Source organism: Moschus berezovskii, chromosome 6 (assembly GCF_049115385.1).
Source record: "Moschus berezovskii isolate FMDL1 chromosome 6, NW_MosBer_1.0, whole genome shotgun sequence".
NCBI classification, from domain to species: Eukaryota; Metazoa; Chordata; class Mammalia; order Artiodactyla; family Moschidae; genus Moschus; species Moschus berezovskii.
The window spans coordinates 55,932,591-55,954,859 of NC_142465.1; the positions used below are offsets into that span (position 1 = coordinate 55,932,591).

At 34.8% G+C, this 22,269-nt stretch overlaps 1 protein-coding gene and 1 pseudogene across 5 annotated transcripts in view; both read right to left on the minus strand.

Moving 5' to 3' along the window:
* Nucleotides 1-22,269, minus strand: part of MON2 (MON2 regulator of endosome-to-Golgi trafficking) — a 131,109-nt gene that overhangs the window by 93,596 nt on the left and 15,244 nt on the right. For 3 of the 5 annotated variants that reach the window (XM_088837067.1, XM_055396462.2, XM_055396458.2), the window contains exons 2-7: nucleotides 18,868-18,931; nucleotides 10,049-10,176; nucleotides 8,545-8,676; nucleotides 7,553-7,682; nucleotides 5,457-5,554; nucleotides 4,151-4,276 (exon numbers count right to left, since the gene is read on the minus strand). In XM_088837067.1, coding sequence (XP_088693193.1) covers nucleotides 4,151-4,276; nucleotides 5,457-5,554; nucleotides 7,553-7,682; nucleotides 8,545-8,676; nucleotides 10,049-10,176; nucleotides 18,868-18,931 — 678 coding nt within the window. Of the gene's footprint in view, nucleotides 1-4,150; nucleotides 4,277-5,456; nucleotides 5,555-7,552; nucleotides 7,683-8,544; nucleotides 8,677-10,048; nucleotides 10,177-13,556; nucleotides 13,638-18,867; nucleotides 18,932-22,269 lie in introns of all 5 variants that reach the window. The other 2 variants (XM_055396460.2, XM_055396459.2) reach the window with 2 other exon arrangements.
* Nucleotides 5,151-5,298, minus strand: LOC129537338 (U2 spliceosomal RNA; annotated as a pseudogene).

Below are 22,269 nucleotides of genomic sequence, written 5' to 3' on the forward strand. Positions count from 1 at the left end.
GGGGCTCAACCTTCTTTATAGTCCAGCTTTCACATTCATACATGACTACTGGAAAAACCATGGAATTTTCCAGTTTGCTGTGATCCACACAGTCAAGGGCTTCAGTGTTAACAATGAAGCAGAAGTAGACATTTTTCTGGAATTCTCTTGCTTTTTCTATGATCCAACAGATGTTGGCAATTTGATCTCTGATTCCGCTGCCTTTTCTAAATCCAGCTTATACATCTGGAAGTTCTTGATTAATGTACTGTTGAAGCCTAGCTTAGAGGATTTTGAGCATGACCTTGCTGGCCTGTGAAATGAGGACAACTGTGTGGTACTTTGAACATTCTTTGGCACTGCCCTTCTTTGGTACTGGAATGAAAACTGACCTTTTCCAGTCCTGTGGTCACTGTGAAATTCAGGGTTAAGCTCAATTTTGTCCCTGCTCTTACAGAGCTTATTTTCTACAAGAGAAAGCAGATACTTTCTTAGAGTCACTGCTCTAGAATATTCTTTTCCTATACTACCTATTTCCCTCAACTAAATACTACTCATATTTCAGGTAAAAGCTTCACAGCCGTCATTCATCACCAACTCTCCACTAGGTTTGTTACCTATGTTACTCATTTTCACAGCACTTTTTATACTTTTCCCTCATTGCACTCATCACAGTTTATCATTCAGTAATGTTTTGCTTCCAATTAGACTGATTAGCATGATAAGGGCAAGAATTTGATCTATCTTATTTAAATACTGAATCCTTTGCACTGAACACATTCACCAGCAGATTTTTCAGTTCAGTTCAGTTCAGTCGCTCAGTCGTGTCCAACTCTCCACGACCCCATGAATCACACCACGCCAGGCCTCCCTGTCCATCACCAACTCCCAGAGTTCACTCAAACTCATGTCCATAGAGTCAGTGATGCCATCCAGCCATCTCATTCTCCGTCGTCCTCGTCTCCTCCTGCCCCCAATCCCTCCCAGCATCAGAGTCTTTTCCAGTGAGTCAACTCGTCGCATGAGGCGGCCAAAGTATTGCAGTTTCAGCTTTAGCATCAGTCCTTCCAATGAACACCCAGGATTGATCTCCCAGAATGGACTGGTTGATGGTAAGGTATTGGTAAATTCTGATTGGATGAGTGAATAATGAGTGAATGAAAACAAATATTTATCTCTTGAAGAAAACTTCATAGGAGCAATTTTTTAATTTATTTTTAATTGGAGGACAATTGCTTTACAATATTGTGTTGGTTTCTGCCTTTTATCAACATGAGTCGGCCATAGGTATACATATGCCCTCTCCCTCTTGAACCTCCCTCCCACCTTCCCCACCTCATCCCACTTCTCTCGGTTGTCAGAGAGTACTACCTTTGAGCTTCTTGTTTCATACAGCAAATTCCCACTGGCTATCTATTTTACACATGGTATTGTATGTTTCCATGCTACTCTCTCAATTCATTCCACACTCTCTTTCCCCCATTTTGTCCACAAGTCTTTTCTCTATCTCTGCGTTTCCACTGCTGCCCTGCAAATAGGTTCATTGGTCCAATCTTTCTAGATTCCATTTAGGTCTCTTTCATGTCTTCAGTTCAGTTCAGTTCAGTCGCTCAGTCGTGTCCGACTCTTTGCGACCCCATGAATCACAGCACGCCAGGCCTCCCTGTCCATCACCAACTCTAGGAGTTCACTCAAACTCATGTCCATCGAGTCGGTGATGTCATCCAGCCATCTCATTCTCTGTCGTCCCCTTCTCCTCCTGCCCCCAATCCTTCCCAGCATCAGAGTCTTTTCCAGCGAGTCAACTCGTCACATGAGGTGACCTAAGTATTGGAGCTTCAGCTTTAGCATCAGTCCTTCCAATGAACACCTAGGACTGATCTCCTTTAGAATGGACTGGTTGGATCTCCTTGCAGTCCAAGGGACTCTCAAGAGTCTTCTCCAACACCACAGTTCAAAAGCATCAATTCTTCGGCGATCAGCTTTCTTCACAGTCCAACTCTCACATCCATACATGACCACGGGAAAAACCGTAGCCTTGACTAGACGGACCTTGGTTGGCAAAGTAATGTCTCTGCTTTTTAATATGCTATCTAGATTGGTCATAACTTTCCTCCCAAGGAGTAAGCGTCTTTTAATTTCATGGCTGCAATCAGCATCCGCAGTGATTCTGGAGCCCAAAAAAATAAAGTCTGACACTGTTTCCACTGTTTCCCCATTTATTTCCCATGAAGTGATGGGACCAGATGCCTTAGCTATTGTAAATAGGGATGCAATGAACACTGGGGTACATGTGTTTTTTTCAATTATGGTTTTCTCAGGGCATATGCTCAGTAGTGGGATTGTTAGGTCATATGATAGTTTTATTCTTAGTTTTTTAAGGGATCTGTAGGAGTAAATTTTAGGATCTTACACAAGGTAACTCTTTTTTCTCCTCTGGATTATAGCCAGAAGAATAAAGTAGAATAGATTTATTTTTGGCACAATAAATCTGAAACTATTTTTTAAAACCTTTCCCTACAAAATTAGAAAATGTAATCCAAATTACGTAAATTTCTGATTCAAATTCATTTACCAATTCATTCACTCATTTATTCAAATATTTATCAAATACCTGCCATATGCCAGGCACTATTATAGGCACTTGTACAACAATGAACTAAGTCCCTGCCTCATAGAACTTACTTTTTTATGAGGGGAAAAAATAGATCAACGCATGTACAAACACATATCTCACGAAGTAATAAGAAAAATGACAAGGCGTCAGAAAGACAAGGGTGCTGCCAGGAAAAGAAGCTGCCATTTTACACAGAGTGGTGGCGAAGGTTTGTCTGATATGTTGACCATTGAGTAAAGTCCTCAAAAGTATAAGAGAACAATCTATATGGGAGAAAAGTATTCCAGATGCAGGCAGCAGTAAGTACAAAGGCCTTGAAGCAGGAGTCCACTTGGGTCATTTAGGAACAAAAATGACAGTGAGGCTAAAAGATGAGGACACTCACAAACTATGAACCCTTAGACAAATTATTTAACCCTCAAAGTCTTAGCTTCCTCCTGGGTAAAATAGGAATAATTGGTACTTCAGGTATTTGTGAAGATTAAAGAGAGTATGACATGTAAGGAATTTGGCAAAGTTTAGCACAAATGGCAACCCACTCCAGTGTTCTTGCCTGGAGAGTCCCAGGGACGGGGGAGCCTGGTGGGCTTCCGTCTATGGGGTCACACAGAGTCGGACACGACTGAAGTGACTTAGCAGCAGCAGCACAGAGCAGGCAGTCAAAAGTTGTAGCTGTTACAACTATCAGTTTATACAAGACTATGAATCAAGTTATACCTTAACTTCTATGCTAATACAAGAAAGGGAATCCTCAGTTAATATTGTTCAATACCACTGAAAGCACTGAAGAGTTATCTAATATGGACCAAAAACTATAAGCCATGTAGTAAAAACTTCAATACCGACTCCTGGGCTAAAGGGTCTTCTACTTTTGTGGCACTTGATTCATTTGTGTTATAGATAAGACCAAAGATCAAATAGCTGACCTAGGGAGGGGCAGCATATCAGGGAAAGAAGCTTGACTATAGTTAAAATTCTAAATTTTAGTTCAAGTTCTGCAAATAACTAAAGAACCCCATGTAAATCACTGAATCACTTTTGGACTTTAGCTTCTTACAAATAAAATGAAAAGTTTGAATTCTTTCTCACTTTTTCCCCTATCAACTATTTTGAAATATTCTGCACAGTACATTAAATTTATTAAATAAGCATTAATGACTTCTTTTTCCATTTAAATTGTGTAAAAGCACACTACATACAAACAAAAATTAGCAACAATTTTTAAGGTTTTTAAATATTATAAAAAGAGTTCACATCATAAACATTACAATATATATAATTATATATAATATATAAACATTATAAAAAGAGTTCCTTCATACACCCTTAGATTGGGAAATGCTTGACCAGACAGACTCTAGGGTCTCCTTCTAACATTAAAATTTCAAAATGCTTGGGGCACAACAAAAGTTAACAGGAGATTATTATATCTAAAGTCTGAAGCTATAATTTTTTGCATCTTTTAATGTGGGGGAAAAATACATCTTGATTCTTAAAAACCATCTGTGAAAAAAAGTAGATTAATTTTATTGCAAGATACCACAAATGGCTTACTTGTAAAAAGACTTGTGGAAAATCATTCAGGACTGATTCAAGTAATTCAAGGCCAAATGTTCGGGTCATTTCTGTCATACCTACTAGCCAGTAAGGGGCATCAGCATTAACCAACTGACAAAGATCCTGGAAAATAAATCAAACAATAAATAAAAAATAAATAAAATATTTCACATGCTGGAATGCAATCTCCTTTTCAAAATTCATAACTCATAAAAAATTCTTTGAAGTATCTCTTCTTATCAGTAGGTTTTATTCCTTAGAAATTAAGTACTGATATTTCAAATTTTAATTAATTGTATAGTTGACTATGTAAGCAAACAATATACAGAGACAAATACTTATTCTAACATTGTTTTAAAGACTCTTTGATCAAAATTAATAAAATTTTTAATGCAGGTTAATCATGTTTTATTCATGATAAGTAATATAAAAATCAGGTATGTGTATATCATGTTATATCAGATAGAGCAGAATTTTAAGTAAATATTTTAATTTTCCGATTAAAGGAAGTATTTTATATGACTAGTCGTTCCTAATATAACTAGTTCAGGATTTCACTCATTTTATTTCCTTACAGTGAAACATTTCACCATGCTAACTAGGTATAGACGCTCTTTAATGTTTCAGACAGATATCACATGCTTTCCAAAAGTTCTTCACCACTTAGTTTTTACAAAAGACCTAGATTAGCACCTGTTTTCTTTAACCAGAAGAAATCATTTTCTTTAACCAGAAGAAAATCTGAAGATTTTCAATTTTCTTTAAAAAAAGAAAAAAAAAGACAAAAATGAAAACCATGTTCCGTGTCTGTTTTGCAGGTAGCCCATAACAGAGGCTGCACACACCCCCAGCACCCCAGCAGCAAGAGTGGTCTCTTCAAGTTTTTTATCCAAGAACTATAATCAGCATCTCAGCATCAAGCTGTCAAAGCTTTGAGCTGTGTGTGTGTCTGTGCTTTATCTTGATTTATTTTGTGCATTCATTAGGTAATTGTGTCCTAAGGTAATTGCTTTTTCACTTAAGGCATTTTGAAGTTTCACAGAAATGTGCTATCAGATAGGGGAGGAAACTTGTACTACTTTTTCTTTTTAAACTGATAAGAACAGATACTACACTTGATCTTAGCCAAAAGGCCAAGAAGCGATACTACTTTTTCTTTTTAAACCTATACTACTTTTTGACACTTTAAAATGATAATGAAAAAAAAAACACTTAAAAATTAAATCAGATACAAAATTCCAAAATCAAAAATTCACACAAAACTATACTCCATTATAAAAATTACTCTTATCAATGGAAATACCTGGAAAAGCATATATGCATCTTTAGCACAAGGTTTGAGGGTACTGACAGATCTTCTGTTACTATTTCCTTGGACTAGTACTGGCTGGTCTGTAATATCTGCAGTCAAAATAAGAAGGGTTTTAGGAGTTCATAGTGCTTTTAATAAATCATATATACTGTCTAAAAGGTATACTGAAAATAAGTATGTATTTACAGAATTATAAACTTTAAGTTCAGAACCATGACTCCAAAATGGAAAGAAAAATTGGGAATTACATTTTTATACATCATATCATAAAAAAACCACTCTTCATTATCTCATATTCATTTTAATAAACTTATTATCTTTGATACATATGATTTTCCTAGTACCCCTTTCTCTAGTCCTTTTATTTCATGGATTTGAAACCCATGTCATACTTGAATGTACCTTTAAATATCAAACATAAATATTTACTACAGTTAATTCCTCTATAATATCACCATCTTCAAGAGAATTAACTGCTTGATCTGCTATAAGTACTATGTCAGTTACAGGAAATGACTAGCCAAGACTCACCTAGAATGGGACTTCTCAATTTCTCTGAATACTAACAAGATACTATTCCCTGTAAGTTATGGCAGCCTGTTTTGAATAAATCTTGACTAATGACTACTTGAAAAGGAAGAGGTTCTAAATATTTTCTACCTTATGAGAAAGTATTAAGTGTGATATTAGACACACAGCCAAACTATCAATTCAAAAATTATATTGAGATTGTTATATAAGACATTCAAACTGGAGACCTGTTCTGTTTTATCCTCTACATTTAATTCCTTTATATTTCAAACTGTTAGAATTCCACCTGCATTTCCCCTTGGAAAAGTGAGACAAAAGTTAGTGGGAATATTTTAATAAACAAATAGATGAAAAATGCCTGAAAGAGAATGTGAAAACTTTGACCAATGGTTAAATTCAGACAAAGTGAAGTAATTATTAGAGTAGGCAGAACTATCATTATTTACTAGTATTGATTTTTTAACCAATATTACCAAAGTAACACTAAATGATATGAAAGACTGTATAATATCAAAAGTTGAGGGGTGAAAAAAACTAAAAAAAAAGTTTAATGTTTTGTTTCTTGACTCCATAAAACACAGAGGCTGCTCTTGATGACAGCACCTCATGATCTTTTCAACTAATCATGCGGAAAATTTTTACTTTTCATCTAATATGAAAAACAAAAAACTTAAAATTTATCAAATTATAAAAATTATAACAGAAACAGGGTATCTATAAGCTCTGTGACAGGATATGTTTCTAAGTTTTTAGGAAATGTTTCAAATCATGAAGATGTTAAAAACTACAAATAAAAGGATTTGATGAAAATATGAAGAGTAGGCTTTACATTAATAAATATTCTCGATTAATACATATTAATAGGCAAAGACAAAAATTCACATGAGGGAAGCTCACTTCTGAGAATTTACTCCAAAGAAATAATTCGAATGGAAATATATATGTAGGAAGACACTCAGAACAATACTGAACTACAGAACATAAGGAGTTCATTAAATTATAGAACAGCCACAAAATATAATGCAACCAATTAAAATTCAATTACAAAAACTAAAATGTAACACAAAATTATCATATGTAATGTTTAGCTAAAAATACAATGCAACACCTTGTGTAAAGTGTGCTACTGCCATCTTCAATATAAAATTTTGAATATATTAGAAATAAATACAGAAAACAGGGTCCACTTCTTAGGGTGACAAAACCGTGTGAGATTTATCTTTTGGTTTGCCATTATCAATAATAAAGACATTAAATATACTTTATAAAGCATTCTAATTATGGGGACGACGGAGAATGAGATGGCTGGATGGCATCACCGACTCTGTGGACATGAGTTTGAGTGAACTCCGGGAGTTGGTGATGGACAGGGAGGCCTGGCGTGCTGTGATTCATGGGGTCGCGGAGAGTTGGACACGACTGAGCGACTGAACTGAACTGAACTGAATTATTAGGTAGCCTAAGTTCATAAGGGGAATGGCTGACAATCATTAAATGAATAATCATGGACGTTAGAGCCACCCACAGGCAGAAGGAAACAACTTTCATCACTTTACCTCTGTGTCGTTCATCTTCAGCAACCATCCTCTCAAAAACAACAGTAACAACTTGTCGCACTGTAGCAGCAGCTGTATTATTTGTAATATTATCTTTTGTGAAGTGTAGTCGAAAACAAAGAACAATTGCCTAAAAAAATAAGTTTCATTTAGCGTGAAATAAGTTGATGAATATGGTTATTATCTTTATTTTATCTGATGTACCCGCAAATAATTTGTTTTGCTGTTTCAATTACCTACGCTAAAAGTCCCACTCTTTTATAAAATAAAGCTACAAAAACTTCAGTATTTTTAAATAATTCAAAATCTCAGTGAATACAAAGACACATAAGATTAGCAAAAGTAATGTGAAATGCACCTTTTACCCTAAACAATAAACTATTAATCGAGGCTATTTTTACATTACTCTCTGTACTTTCTGTTCTTTAGAAATATTTCACAATTAAAAAAAATTTAAAGATGAAACAAATAATATAACAGTTGTTATACGTTTCAAAGACAGTGGGAATGAGAAAGAGCTTTCATACATGCAGCCTTATCTAGTATTAATGCCAAAATGACACTTCTCCAGCTGCTTCAGGGACAGACTTAAGTATTCTGGGTTACATACATTTTACATGTGAAATTATTTTGAAAGGGGGAAACACCCAAGGTAATTGTGGACAACACTGATACCTGGAAAAGAAACAAATACTGTTTTCTTTTCTTCTTTCTCTATTCCTTTTCTTCTGCTACTTTTCTTTTTCCATATTGTATTCATAATCAAGCCTGTCAGCTATATCCAAGGGAGTCTGTTTAATCACCCTAACCTGATATCACCTCTAATCTGTGGAAAATAAGGCACTGAAGGCTTTTAACACGTAATGTGCATTATCACAATAGCTACAGGAAAGCTGCTTTTAGTTCAAACAGCACTAGACTTTCCTCTTTCCATCAGCTTATCCAAATACTGTCCCAAAGCACTTAATGAACTTGGACAAACAGGTTCCTACCTTAGAGAGTGCCTCATCATGAACTACGGTATTGGTTGTTAAAAGAACAAGAACTGTTTGAAGCAGCTTAAGTTCTTCAAGACTATTTTCCATTAGCTGCCAAAGCATGTTAATTATATTTCCAGCTGCAGTCTGTAAAACAAGTATTTTAATTATTGTCAACAAATAAAATATAGGTATTTTGGGTCCCTAAGAAAGAAATGGAGAAGGAAATGGCAACCCACTCCAGTGTTCTTGCCTGGAGAATCCCAGGGACAGCAGAGCCTGGTCAGCTGCCGTCTGTGGGGTCGCACAGAGTCAGACACGACTGAAGTGACTTAGCAGCAAGAAAGAAAAAGTATGCAAATATAATCTTACTTGGAGAGAATTTCTTGATCACATTAACAAAAACCCATGTTTCTAAATCTAGAGATCCAAATACATGTCTCTCATCTAATTCAAGAACTGAAACCAATTAATTTTCTTCCCAAAAAAAATGCTTTAAGATTTAAAATGTATCATTTGAATATAGGCAAACAGCAACATGCAGTTCCGAAATACCTTGCCAAAATCAAGGCTCATTTCTAAAATAATAGGGATATATTTCATTTGGACACTTATGAATATATACATAACATATACATATTATGTATATGTTATATATATATAACATATACATTATGTATATGTTATATATATATAACATATACAAATTACGAATCTGTTACTGTTTCTTACATATTATTTCATTGACAAGAGGGAAAACAAGTTATAGAAAAAAAATACAACTCAAATTAACAACACATTTACGAACTCAATTAAATCTGATACTGTTTAGAATGTTATACCAAAGGCAAAAGAATATACCATTTCTATTAAAAAGTACTCTACGAAGTACAAAGTTAAATAAACAAACAGGATGCAGATTCATAGTAATACAATGTTTTTCCTGTTTTACCATCATGAGGTTAGATATGAATACCCTTAATACTACAGACAATCTAGGAAAATAGTCATGATTTTCTCTCCTACCTTTAAAAAAGTAATTCATGAATGATATTCTTCATCACTAATACTGAAAATTTGCTTGGTTCTCAAAATTATCTATATTAATGAGCTATGGTGGCACTAGTGGTAAAGAATCCTCCTGCCAATGAAGGAGACGCAAGAGATGAGGGTTTGGGAATATCCCCTGGAGTAGAAAATGGCAATCCACTCAAGTACTCTTGCCTGGAAAATTCCATGGGCAGAGAAGCCTGGTGGGCTACAGTCCATGGGGCCATGAAGAGTCAGATACGACTAAGCAACTGAGCACACATGACTTCTTAGATTACAAATGATTTGACAAAATTTACCCCATCTATACTGAGTGTTTAATAATCAAACAATTTGGTAACCTTTTAAAATGAAGTCATGGCCTTCAAGCACTAATTCATATTAAATACCAGATATGTTTTATTCTCTAATTGAGAAAACTCCTGATCTGATTTGTAGGTGCACAGTTCAGATAAAATCTTCACATTACCTCAGACACCACTTCATGGGACATGAGTCTCTGAATGGCAGCCAAACACAGTTGAGTGATCTTTGGTTCCTTGGTTCCACAACCCATTAGAAAAGGTTGAACAACCTCTGAGCTGTTCTCCTTCAATGCTTTATTTAGAACACATATAAAATAAAAATGCAAACAAAATTCATAAATAAGAACATTTTTACATAATTACAACCAGTAATGACAATCTTAATAAAAATCACTTAATATAAATATGAAAATAAACATCAAGCAGTAAGAGTTAAAATACTTCAGACTCTGAACCTAAACTACCCTCATGCCTTTCTCCTGACACTCTGTCCTTTGGTTCTCCTCCATCTTCTATAAACTCTTTAAGGGGTCTCAGAAGTTCTATCCTGCCTCAGAGTAAGACTATTTCTTCAACAGTGTAGAAGGGAAAACAGGAATAAGAACTCATATTCTACAGCAGAAAAGTAATTAAAAATAGTATATACATCAACTCTACCACATTTCTGAATGAATATTCAGAACTCCCTAGAATTTTATTACATGCCTTTAATTCACTGGCTCTAATTTCTTCTTTAAGAAGTAAAACCATTAAAAACAATAACATTACTACTCTTATTACTGAAGTATTGCTTTAAATTAATTGGATGAACATGCTGTAATTCCAAATCTTAAAATAACTCCTTCTACCAAGCTGATTATTTCAGAAGTTTTCAAATAGCAACAAAAATTAAAAGATTAGAAAATGCACAAACTGAATTATACATAATTTAAATTTACAAAATGAAGTTAAACCAGTACACACACACTTAGTAAATGGCTACACAAAAATGAATAAGACACATTTCACATTTGTCATCCTCAGGGAATTTGAATAAATAACATATAAGTCACGAGAACATTAAACTTATATGTTTGGTATTTGTTTTTAAATGTATTGCATCCATCAATTATTTTAATATGTTAAAACCTGTAATAAAGTCACACAAAACTTGAGTTTTAACATGTTTTTCAAAAGAAATTGTGGGAACGTCACCCAGAGTCACCTTAGAAGTGTAAAGCTAGTGTTAACATTAATTTTATCACGTAAAGTCCCTTCTTTCTTCTCCGGCAAATAAAGACTACTATTTCCCACAGCATACTCTGTAAAATCCTTCAGTATGCCCACATAAATCACAGCTAAGAAATGGCAAATATGACTGGCAATGAACAGTGTTTCCAAAAAACAGTCCCCTTGCCTTATTTCCTTGCTTTCTTGTGCATCAAGGTTCTGCTTCAAAACCAGAGACATAAAATTTCCCTAACAATGTCACAAAACATTTATATGAGTGATTAAAAAATGACAATAAAGCTCAAAAAATACTATTCTGAAGTAGTAAACATCCTGCTATATTAAATTCTGCCAAAATCACTGAAGTCTGATGCCACCCCTAACTCTGCAGAACGTTCCAAATTATTAAAACTTGTTCAGACAAATGTAAGTTTTCAATACTAATAAGTTGCACTTAAAATTTTTATATTAACATGTGTTTCTCATTTGAGTATCATAATACTCATGCTGAGTTTATAGGGCATGATCTGAACTCAGTGACACAATAACTAGGTGGCAAAACCAGAATCCAAAAATATGTCTTCCAATCCCTGGTTCACTACTCTTTCCACAACATTATGCTGCCACTCTTTAAGGCAAACAGCATATGATGCAAATGGAAATTAAAAGAGTTAAAAGTGTCTAAAAGGAACCAATGAAACATTTCAAAGTTGTCCGCCTAAAGTCATCAGAAGAATGAAGGAAAGGGATTCTGTCTCCATAGAGGGAAACACAGTGTACTTCTACAGTCTCTGATGACAATTATTTTAAGACACACGTATATCACCAGAAAGAAAATCAGGGCCAATTACCTATGCTAATTAAACAATGATACAATACTTCTTAATCACTTACAATTTTTCCTCATAATTTCATCCTTTAGGTCAAGAAGGCCATTGTTACTTCTTTTCAGTAACAGTCCTTCTAACAGGTGTTAAGGTGATACCCTCGTTTGCCTTTGATTTGTATAGCACTAATGATTAACCTCATGCGACGAGTTGACTCACTGGAAAAAAGTCTGATGCTGGGAGGGATTGGGGGTGGGAGGAGAAGGGGACGACAGAGAATGAGATGGCTGGATGGCATCACTGACTCAATGGACATGAGTTTGAGTGAACTCCGGGAGCTGGTGATGGACAGGGAGGCCTGGCGTGCTGTGGTTCATGGGGTCGCAAAGAGTCGGACACGACTGAGCGACTGAACTGAACTGAACTGAATGATTAATGATGCTGAGCATCTTTTCATGTACCTGCAGGCCATCTGTATGTATTCTTTGAAAAAACTGTCTATTTAGAACTTCTGTCCATTTTTTAATTGGATTGTTTGCAATGCCTCATTGCTGTCTCTAAGATATCCTTCTAAGCTAATGACACCCATTCTGCATGCTTTGATGCTGGTGTTTTTTGACCTTACCATAAGATGTTAACAGGAAGTTTCTGCACAACAAGGGTAACATTTCAAATAACGAAACTTACATGGTATCAACAATGCATGCAACTCAACTGATGTGATAGTATGAACTATGAACAGAAACAGACAACTACAAAAGTATCTGGCCCACAGTGATTCTAAGATACCATTAGCTGTAAAATGCATGCTAATTTGGGGAATATTAACATGTAATAACTGAACATGTGAAAAAACTGTCTTATCTCAGAATGAATAAAATAAGGTGAATTATACATTCAGTCACAGTAGATCTATCAAGCTGAGTTAAAATTAATGTAGTAATAAAAATAATTTTTACCTGTATTTTAATGTAACTCAAAGGTACCATCCTTCCTACTTTTCTCCCAGTTTATGTGAGAATATAATGATCAAAGGAAATTTCAGTGTTATCCAAAATAGATGATCAACAACAATCAAAAAGATAACCTACTGATCTATTCTGTTTTTTGAAGCATAATGAGAAAAACAGAAACATATCTACCAGATCTAGATCACAATGAAGATAAAGATCATTTTTTAAAAGTTGCTAATTATTTTTCTCTTCTTCTAAATGTCATGATGATCCTAAGAATCAGAAATTAATTCTACTCTTCTAACTGAGCAATTGCTGCTTTCTCTTTATAAACAAAAATTTTAATTACATGCATCTTAGGGGTGGCTTCACAAAAAAACCTTCCTATATATTTGGACTTTAGAGATCACATTGAGGAAAAGGCTGTGCAAAAATATAAAGCAACATGTATGTTGCTTTAACCATTTTTTTTAAAAATCCAGGGGAAAAAAGAGGAAAAGGTCAATGCTTTTTAATCAAAACCTGTGGCGGGGGGTGAGGGGGAATGGGTGGAGAGAAGGGAAAAAAGAAAAAGTTTAGTTTCTACATAAGTCCATTCATAAACACAACTCCTTTAATACTCTGAAACTCTGTTTATTTCCAAATTGTGTAACTGTGAGATCAAATGATGCACTTTCACACACCTGAAAGAGATCCAGCAGGTCCCCATATCCTAGGGGTTTCCTTGCTCTGAGCAGTTTCACTGCAAAATTGCAGGTTTTATCCTGGAAAAAAAGAATTAAACTAGGGTACCCCACTATGAATCACACTAACAGGGGTTAATAAAAGGTTTTAAAATTTTAACAGTCATTAAATGACAAACTATAGCTCTTGTGAAAGAAATAAAATGTGATGGAGGCATGACTGCTATCCTCAAAACCTTTAAAATCTAGTTATGGGAAAAACTGATACTTCAAACACTAAAAAAAGTTTAATGGTTCAACATATATGAAAATATTTTAAATGATTCAACATGAGGACAAATAAAATTATGAACAGTGTCACCGTAAAAGTACATTACAGGTAAAGGAAGGATTATTCAACAAATGATGTTGCTACAATCAGTAATTCAGCAAAAGAAAAAACACCGAAGTCTTCGTGTAACCCTCTATTATTAAGAAAAATATCAAACCGTAGAAAAACAAGAAGTAAAAGTGGCCATCAACTACATGGAAGGAGAAGGACTACTTAAGTATAGAGCAACAAATCAAAAAAGTTAGACTATGCAAAAATAAAAAGCATCCAGATAAAAAATTACAGAGAAGGCAATGGTACCCCACTCCAGTACTCTTTTGCCTGGAAATCCCAAGGACGGAGGAGCCTGGCAGGCTGCAGTCCATGGGGTCACTAAGAGTCGGACACGACTGAGAGACTTCACTTTCACTTGTCACTTTCATGCACTGGAAAAGGAAATGGCAACCCACTCCAGTGTTCTTGCCTGGAGAATCCCAGGGACAGCGGAGCCTGGTGGGCTGCCATCTAAGGGGTCGCACAGAGTCGGACACGACTGAAGCAACTTAGCAGCAGCAGCAGCAGATAAAAAATTAAGAGGTAAATAATGCAGATAATATGATATAAACATGAGAAGTTAATTTTTGCTATATAAATAGCTCAAACATTTGATAAAGAAAACACAAAAACTCCAAAAAAATTAAAATGAAAAAATAATATATTCAGAGAAAAATGTTCAACATTAAAAAGACATGTCAATTAAAATGAGAAGTAATTTGCTTGTTCAAGGACTGAAAATATTTTTTTAAATAATAATCTGACAAGGATGCTATAAAAATACATTCACATATAGTTAGCAAAGGCATAAACTTTTATCTTTTTAGAAAGCAGTGATGAAAAATTTCAAGAACAGGTTCATATCCTTTAATAATTTCATTCCTAGAAATGTATCTTAAATAATTCTAAATACAGAAACATACCTAAATTACAATCACTTGCTGAAATATTTTGGAATAATTTAAAAAATTAGAAAATATGGAACAAAAAAGTATGATATAATAAAGGCAGGATAAAAATTGAAATGTTTTTTTAAAAAGGGGGGAAAAGAATAAAGAAAAACACATCATGTGGCAGAGAAAGCTCTCTGATCCATTAGGTCAATCTGTTAGCAAGCAATGAAGTACAGCCCCCTGTATCTTCTATCCTGGGTTACAGTAGCAGTCTACCAGCAGACCCCTTCCATACTGATGATGCACTGAAATATGCCTTTCACACTGCTGTCAGAGTAATGTACAGAGTATAAAAATACTTATATGAAAGTGTCACCTCCCTAATTCAAACTCTTTCCATCAAGCTGCTCAGGAACTCACACAATGGTAGTAGTTGGACAGGTACCAAAATAGACCAAACTGTTTTATACCTCATGCATTTAAGTAACTTCCCTTACTTATTACTCCTACACCTTATTTGCCTGGCTAACTCCTTTTCGAGCATCAAGACTCAGCTTCATAGTCTCGGGTTGGATTAGGAGTCTTCCTGATATTCTTATTACAGACCCATCTATACTTCTACCTGATATTTACCATATAAGCCTCAGAATTTTCTGTTTAGAGTTTGTCTCTTTCATTACTCTGTTAACTGGCTGACATGATCTAAATATGACAAAATTCATGTACTCAATCATAACACGTAAAATTAAAGAGAGGTTGAAAATATACTAGTGGCAACACTCAAAGAGTCTTAGTTGCATTTTGGAGTGACTCATTTATTAGCCTACATTTAAGGAGGGCTTACTATTTCCCATTTAATGTGCTATCTAGCAGCAAAGTAAGGAAGAATAAGATATTGATCCTGACCTCAAGAAGTATGTCTTAGGGAAGGGAAAATTTCTGACAAAGAGCTCCAAAAAGTAAATGGAGAAGCAGGTAAACTAAATAGAATAAATGGCACATACTTTTCAAATATATTTCTTGCATTAACATGCAGATTGTAGGTGAATTATATTACCCATCTTTGTATCTCCACCAGTGATTCTTATATAATTATTTCTTAAGAAAATGTTATATGGGATATTCTATGGATGTTTGTAAAATATCATAGGTATATAGACTGATAAAACAGAATATACTGAATAAAATCAGCAGATAAATAACACTTTAATAAAAATTCCAAAGTATATTTACTCATTGCTACTGAAATTAGAGAACTTTTAGCAATAAGACTATATAGATATGAAAGGAATGAGGGAAACTGTGAGGACAGAAGAACACAAATCATACATGATTATCTATGTAAAAATTTTCTATATATACTGACAGTAGTTGAAAGTGGTGTTAGGTGGATGTAATTGTTACAGTTTTGAGTCAGGGGTTAAATATACAATTTTAAAAGATTTCACAACTTCACTGATTTCCTTATTTCCAATATTTATTCAAATAGCAGATTCTCTGTTTACATAATTTCTGTGTAACACAAATCTTCTCAGTCAAGTTCATTTATTATAAGCTAGGATAATAAAAACAATTTATAATATATGATAGTCAAATGTAAGATTAAGGCATTTGGCCTTGTAAATGAAAAACTTCATGTTGCTATCTCTCACCTGAAGTTTTAAGAAAAAGGCAATGTTGAAATAATGATCTGTATATGTGCACTGATGCTGACATTACCTGGCATAGCATTCCACTTATGTCAGCATTCATGACAGCAGTGAAAACAAAGAAAAATAAACATTAAAGGAGGATGCTTAAAAGAAGTGGAGATGTAAAGCAAAGATTTATTCTACAATGTAAATAACCTTCCCTTGGAAAATAAATCTAAGAAAACTCAAGTTGGTTAAAATCTATGATAAGTACTGTTTCCTCTGACAAGCGACCCTAACTAAGGGTTCTAATTTTTACAGCAACCTTTCTTATTTTCTGAATATTTCCCATATCATTTGAGACTCTTCAGTTGTTTGATACCTTTAACATCCATTACAGCACAGAAGTGGTAACTGATAGTCTTCAGAGAAGTAAACACTTCTCAGGAAATAAAAAGTTCTACCAACAAAAATTTCTCAATATTAACTATACTCTGAATTAAGTACTTGAGAAATGACATACTGACTAATTTAAACTCTTCCCTTTTTCTTTGGAGCCCATGATTTTTTAACATGACAGTGGTCTAAAATCATAAATTTTTACTGATCTATCAATTGTATAAATACTTGGCTAAAACACTAGGAAAAAGTTTAAATGCTAATATACCTCCTCATGTACATGGTTCTGGATACTATGGATATTAAAGCAAGAATTATTAATTGTATGTGCATAAGGATTTGTTCTAACCTGATTTTAATAAAGCTAACTGAATTAAAATGAAATTAACAGTCCACTTAAATATTAAACTCATACTGAGAAAAAATTTTTTTTATTTGTCCTTAGTATGAATTAGACATTTAACGTGGTACAGAACTCTGTAACAGACAGTGATCCTCTGAAAAAACAGCCTTTTTAAAGAAATTGTCCATCAACTACAGAATCAATGAAAATTTCTATTATTGAAGAATAATCGAGGACTTACCATAATATCAGCAATGACAGAAACAAAAGCAAATATTTGCAATGACATTCTAATACAATTGGCCTATGACATCTCCAACTTAAAAACACACATGTCCATAATTTATCTTGAAACAATTTCTTCATGGTAGCTAATCTGCCCAACATGCGTCTCCCGAACCCACTTGCCCATCCTCCCAGTCCAACCACACATACCTTTGCCTTTACCCACCACTTCACTCTACCCCTTTACTCAGTATGCACACAGAGCATTATTCAACGCTGTGAATAATGTTACATAACTCTTTGGTGTTTCGTCAGAATGTTCAAAATCAGAGGAGCTGTGAGAAACAGATGCAACTTAGCATGGCTAACCCTAGGTGGCAAATGAAATCCACTCTCATCTGTCACCCTTAAACTAGCCCCAAACATCTTCATTTCATTTTGTAATATTCTTTAAAATTGCACCCTTTAGGAATTTACTGGTATCCTTCTTTAAAAAATGTAAAGAAAGTTAAATTGGTTCTTCACTGTTTGGACTTTGTGTAAATCAATTTAATAGGACTGGTTTTCTCCTGTAACTAGCTGAGAACAATAGCACCACTGGAATTGGAACTGCATGTGAAGGATCAGTGAAGTAAGCAGCAGTTAAGTACAAACACTTGGGAGAGAGTAGCTAGTGTGGAAACCTCACAGTACCATGGCAGCACACTGCAGCAGGAAGAACATGGGCTCTGAACAGCCCGGGATTTGAATTTGATTCCACCACTTACCATGTGACCTTAGGCCACTAAATCTCTCTGAATCTCAATTTGCTCTACTATTAAAAAAGAATATTTCCCCACAAGGTTGTCCTATATAAGATCAACTGGCACAAATGCATCACATGTAACAGATTCTCAAAAATGCCAGTTTCCTTCTTTTGCGTGTTCATTATTGAGGCAAGAACAGAAAGGCATGAAGAAAAAGAGGAGGTAGACTGAGTATCAAAAGGGCGCCAGAGAAACTTTGGAAAATTCCTCCCCCAAAACTAGGATCAATCAAAAGAATGTTAAATCTATATAATGCCCTGCTTATATCAAAGATAAAATAGATCTGGGAAGGTGGTCTGAAAACCAATCTTTCTTTCAATACAACAAATATTAATTGAATGTCTTTTATGGGTAAGGTGTATCTTAGGTGACTGACAAGAGGAGGAGGAGAATACAAAGATGAGTATGAAAAATCTTTGCCTTTAAGGAGTTAGTAGTTTTAAGCTTTCTGATTTCAGAGAAGAGTATAGCATTCATCTCTGGGAAACTTAATTCATAAATTAGGGACTTTTACATGTTCTTTATCATTATGGATAGCATGCTGGAGCATAAGGAAGAGATATTACTAAAAAAAAAACTGATGGGTTTTAAGATTCTACTTTTACCATTAGTAAAACTTTAGTTGTTGAATTTTTAATGCAAAAAATTACCTGCCAAAATTTCGGTGTTTCGTGCAGCTATTGTTTTAACTTTTATTATTCCTGATTCAGCAGCCTGCAAGAATAAAAATAATTAGAACATAAAACTTACTATTGACATGAATTATCTAGGGAAAAGAAATCATGTATGATAAAATCTCAAGCACAGAGTCAGTCACTACTATCTTTTTTATTTTACAAACTTCAGATACTAAAGTCTAGTAGTGAAACATACATTAAATGTAATAAAGTTTGATTAACTTCATTATTCTCATGCAAACTCCACATTGCAAAAGCATGTTGCCTTTCTATGCCTTCAATTGCATCTGAAATACCCTAAATCCTCATATTTACATCTTCAGAAAATAAAAAATAATAAAATCAAAGACTAATGAAAAAAAAAAAAGGTTTCTCTTTCCCATTTCACACTTCTCTCTCAACCATAAAAAAAACTGTAAAACACTGCAAACTCAAGTAAAACTGCTTTGAATTAGAAGAGAATGAATAACCAAGAACCCTGTCATTACTTTTAGATTGTGCTTTTTTAAAACATTCAGTTTTCATAAGGTGTCTAAATCATTTCAGCATAAGCAAGTTGAGCTGGCAGTACTTGAAAGTCATATGGCATTTTACACTGTGCCACAGGACTGTGATGTCCAATATGGTAGCCACTGGCTACATGTGACTAGGCTTCCCCAGTGGCTCAGTGGTAAAGAATCCACCTGCCAATGCAGGAGACAAGAGTTAGATCCCAGGTTGGAAGGATACCCTGGAGAAGGAAATGGCGATCCAGAGTCCAGTATTCTTGCCTGGAAAATCCATGGGACAGGGGAGCCTGGCAGACTACAGTCCATGGGGTCGTGAAGAGTCAGACACGATTTAGCAATTAAATATGCACATATGACTATTAAGCACTTTATATGTGGCTACTCGAACTGAGTTGTGTTAAATATTATATATCATTAAAACTAAATGTTTCTTTTTACTTTTTAAATGCAATTTAAAATTACACACATATATTGCATATGTTGCCCAAATTATACTTCTACTGGACACTGCTAACATACAATGTTGATATATAACTTCCATTATAGAAACTCAGGACATTTTTACTATTAAGAAACATGCCCATTTTATACTTAAACTGGTGACTATACCTCCAAAAATAATACACAAGTATTCATATATTATATTCAAGTTTTCCTATTAATTTGCTTGCTACTTGTTCATTTATTCTGTTATCTCTTAATGTTTACTAAATGACAAGTAGTAGAAGGCAATGAAGTTTTTTAAATAATTACGGAAGAACTCAGTGTCCTATAGGTTACTAGGTTGAGGAGCAGTGGCTTGATGCATAAAATAAACACATTGTAGGCTATACAATGTATACCTTTGTCATCTTGTGGAATTCCAAGCACGTGAAGCCCTTGTCTGTGATTAGAGAATTTCCAACTTCACTGTTCAGCAGAGACAGTAGTAATGCTCTCAGTGGCAATGAGTTTTGCAGTGGTTCTTAGCTGTTCAGCCTCCTCTCATTCCTGTACTTTCTAAGGTTAGCTTCATCCAGTCTTCTACCAATTCTACGAGCCCCTCAATGTTCTATCAGTAAACTTCATTTCTGCTTACATCAGCCCAAGTTAGTTTCCCATTGCTTATAACTATGAAGCCTAATGGATATCTAGGACTTTAAGAAACTTTAATAAATTACTTCATGGAAAGATTATTGATTTTCAGATTATCTAGGGGCAGTGTATGTTAGAACATCAGATGCTTTAAAAAAAATCATGATGCCCAGGTTGCAACCCATTCCAAATGTTACATCAGAATGACTGCCAGTAGAAGTCACGCATTGTCATTTCCAAAAATCTTCAGGTGATTCCAACATGTGGCAAAATTTAAGAGGCTACTGTAATAACATAAGCAAATTATGATGGTGGATAGGCCTGAGGTGATAATGACTGAGACGGTAAGGAGTGGTGAGATTCTGGATACAGTATGAAGATGTACAAACCAAAACAAACCTACTACTATAAAAATTCAGTAACACTGAAACGATTATGTATACTTTGTTATATTCATACACCCCACTTTAAATGTCTTAACTAATTTTCTTACTAAGTCAACTGAAATTAATCTATGGTCACTGAACTTTCTTGCATCAACATTTCAAATGTTCAAACTCTGGCTCTCCTTACCATGGCCCTCTGTACCGTGCCTATGCTCAAATTCAATATTTCATTCTACTTCAATCAGATATCAAACAGATATCAAACTAAATCATCATAAATCCAATGCAATCTGTTCTTTCTGAATTCTACCCAGTTTCCAAAATCAGTCCTGTGGCATACTGGATGCTACATGTCAGTAATGGATTTCAGATTTGCCAGACACTATTTTGATCTCTTCAAATAAATAAGAACTGACCCATGTATGAATCATAAACAAGTATAAATAACTAAATTATAATTTATGTTAAACAAATATTTTATACATCCACACAATAAAGAAAACAATGACTTTTTCTTTAGTTTCAAAGTAGCAAGTGTTTTAAAAGGTATATAAACTCAAGAAATCATCAAAAGGACTGTTTATTAACTCAGATGTAACTGGACCTATCTCATAGCTAATTTTTTTCATTCAACTTTCTACTGTGAAACTTTGAAACTGCAGCACCACCCCATTCTCATTGGAACCCTGTGTTGCTGGAAAGTTTCATTACCAATGTTTACTGACAACACTTGTATATCACCCTCACCGCATGCAGTGCTTACTTCATAACTCAGCCTAGCGGACATCTTCAATAGTGCCCTGTATAAATGGAAGTACTCAGACTCAGATTTCCTTCTGTTTATCAAAGACTGTCTGTATGAACAAGAATCTTTAACTTCTTGCTTTAAAAGTAACCCCTACTCTGGTTAGACACTTATAGATTAGATACTTATACATCCATAGGGGAACTGCGGCTGCTGCTGCTAAGTCACTTCAGTCGTGTCCGACTCTGTGTGACCCCATAGACGGCAGCCCACCAGGCTCCCCCGTCCCTGGGATTCTCCAGGCAAGAACACTGGAATGGGTTGCCATTTCCTTCTCCAATGCGTGAAAGTGAAAAGTGAAAGTGAAGTTGCTCAGTCATGTCTGACTCGTAGCGACCCCATGGACTACAGCCTACCAGGCTCCTCCGTTCATGGGATTTTCCAGGCAAGAGTACTGGAGTGGCTTGCCATTGCCTTCTCCGATAGAGGAACTACTCAACTGTAAATAGTTATTTTTCTGAATTGACCCTCATAAAAAACAAAAAAAAAAATACAAAGACCCAGCTCTGTAGACTTTAATAGGGATGATACAGGTTATGATGGGTAGTCTAAAATCTCTATTTCCCAAGGGCAATCTATGAATTGAGTAACAAAGCCAAAA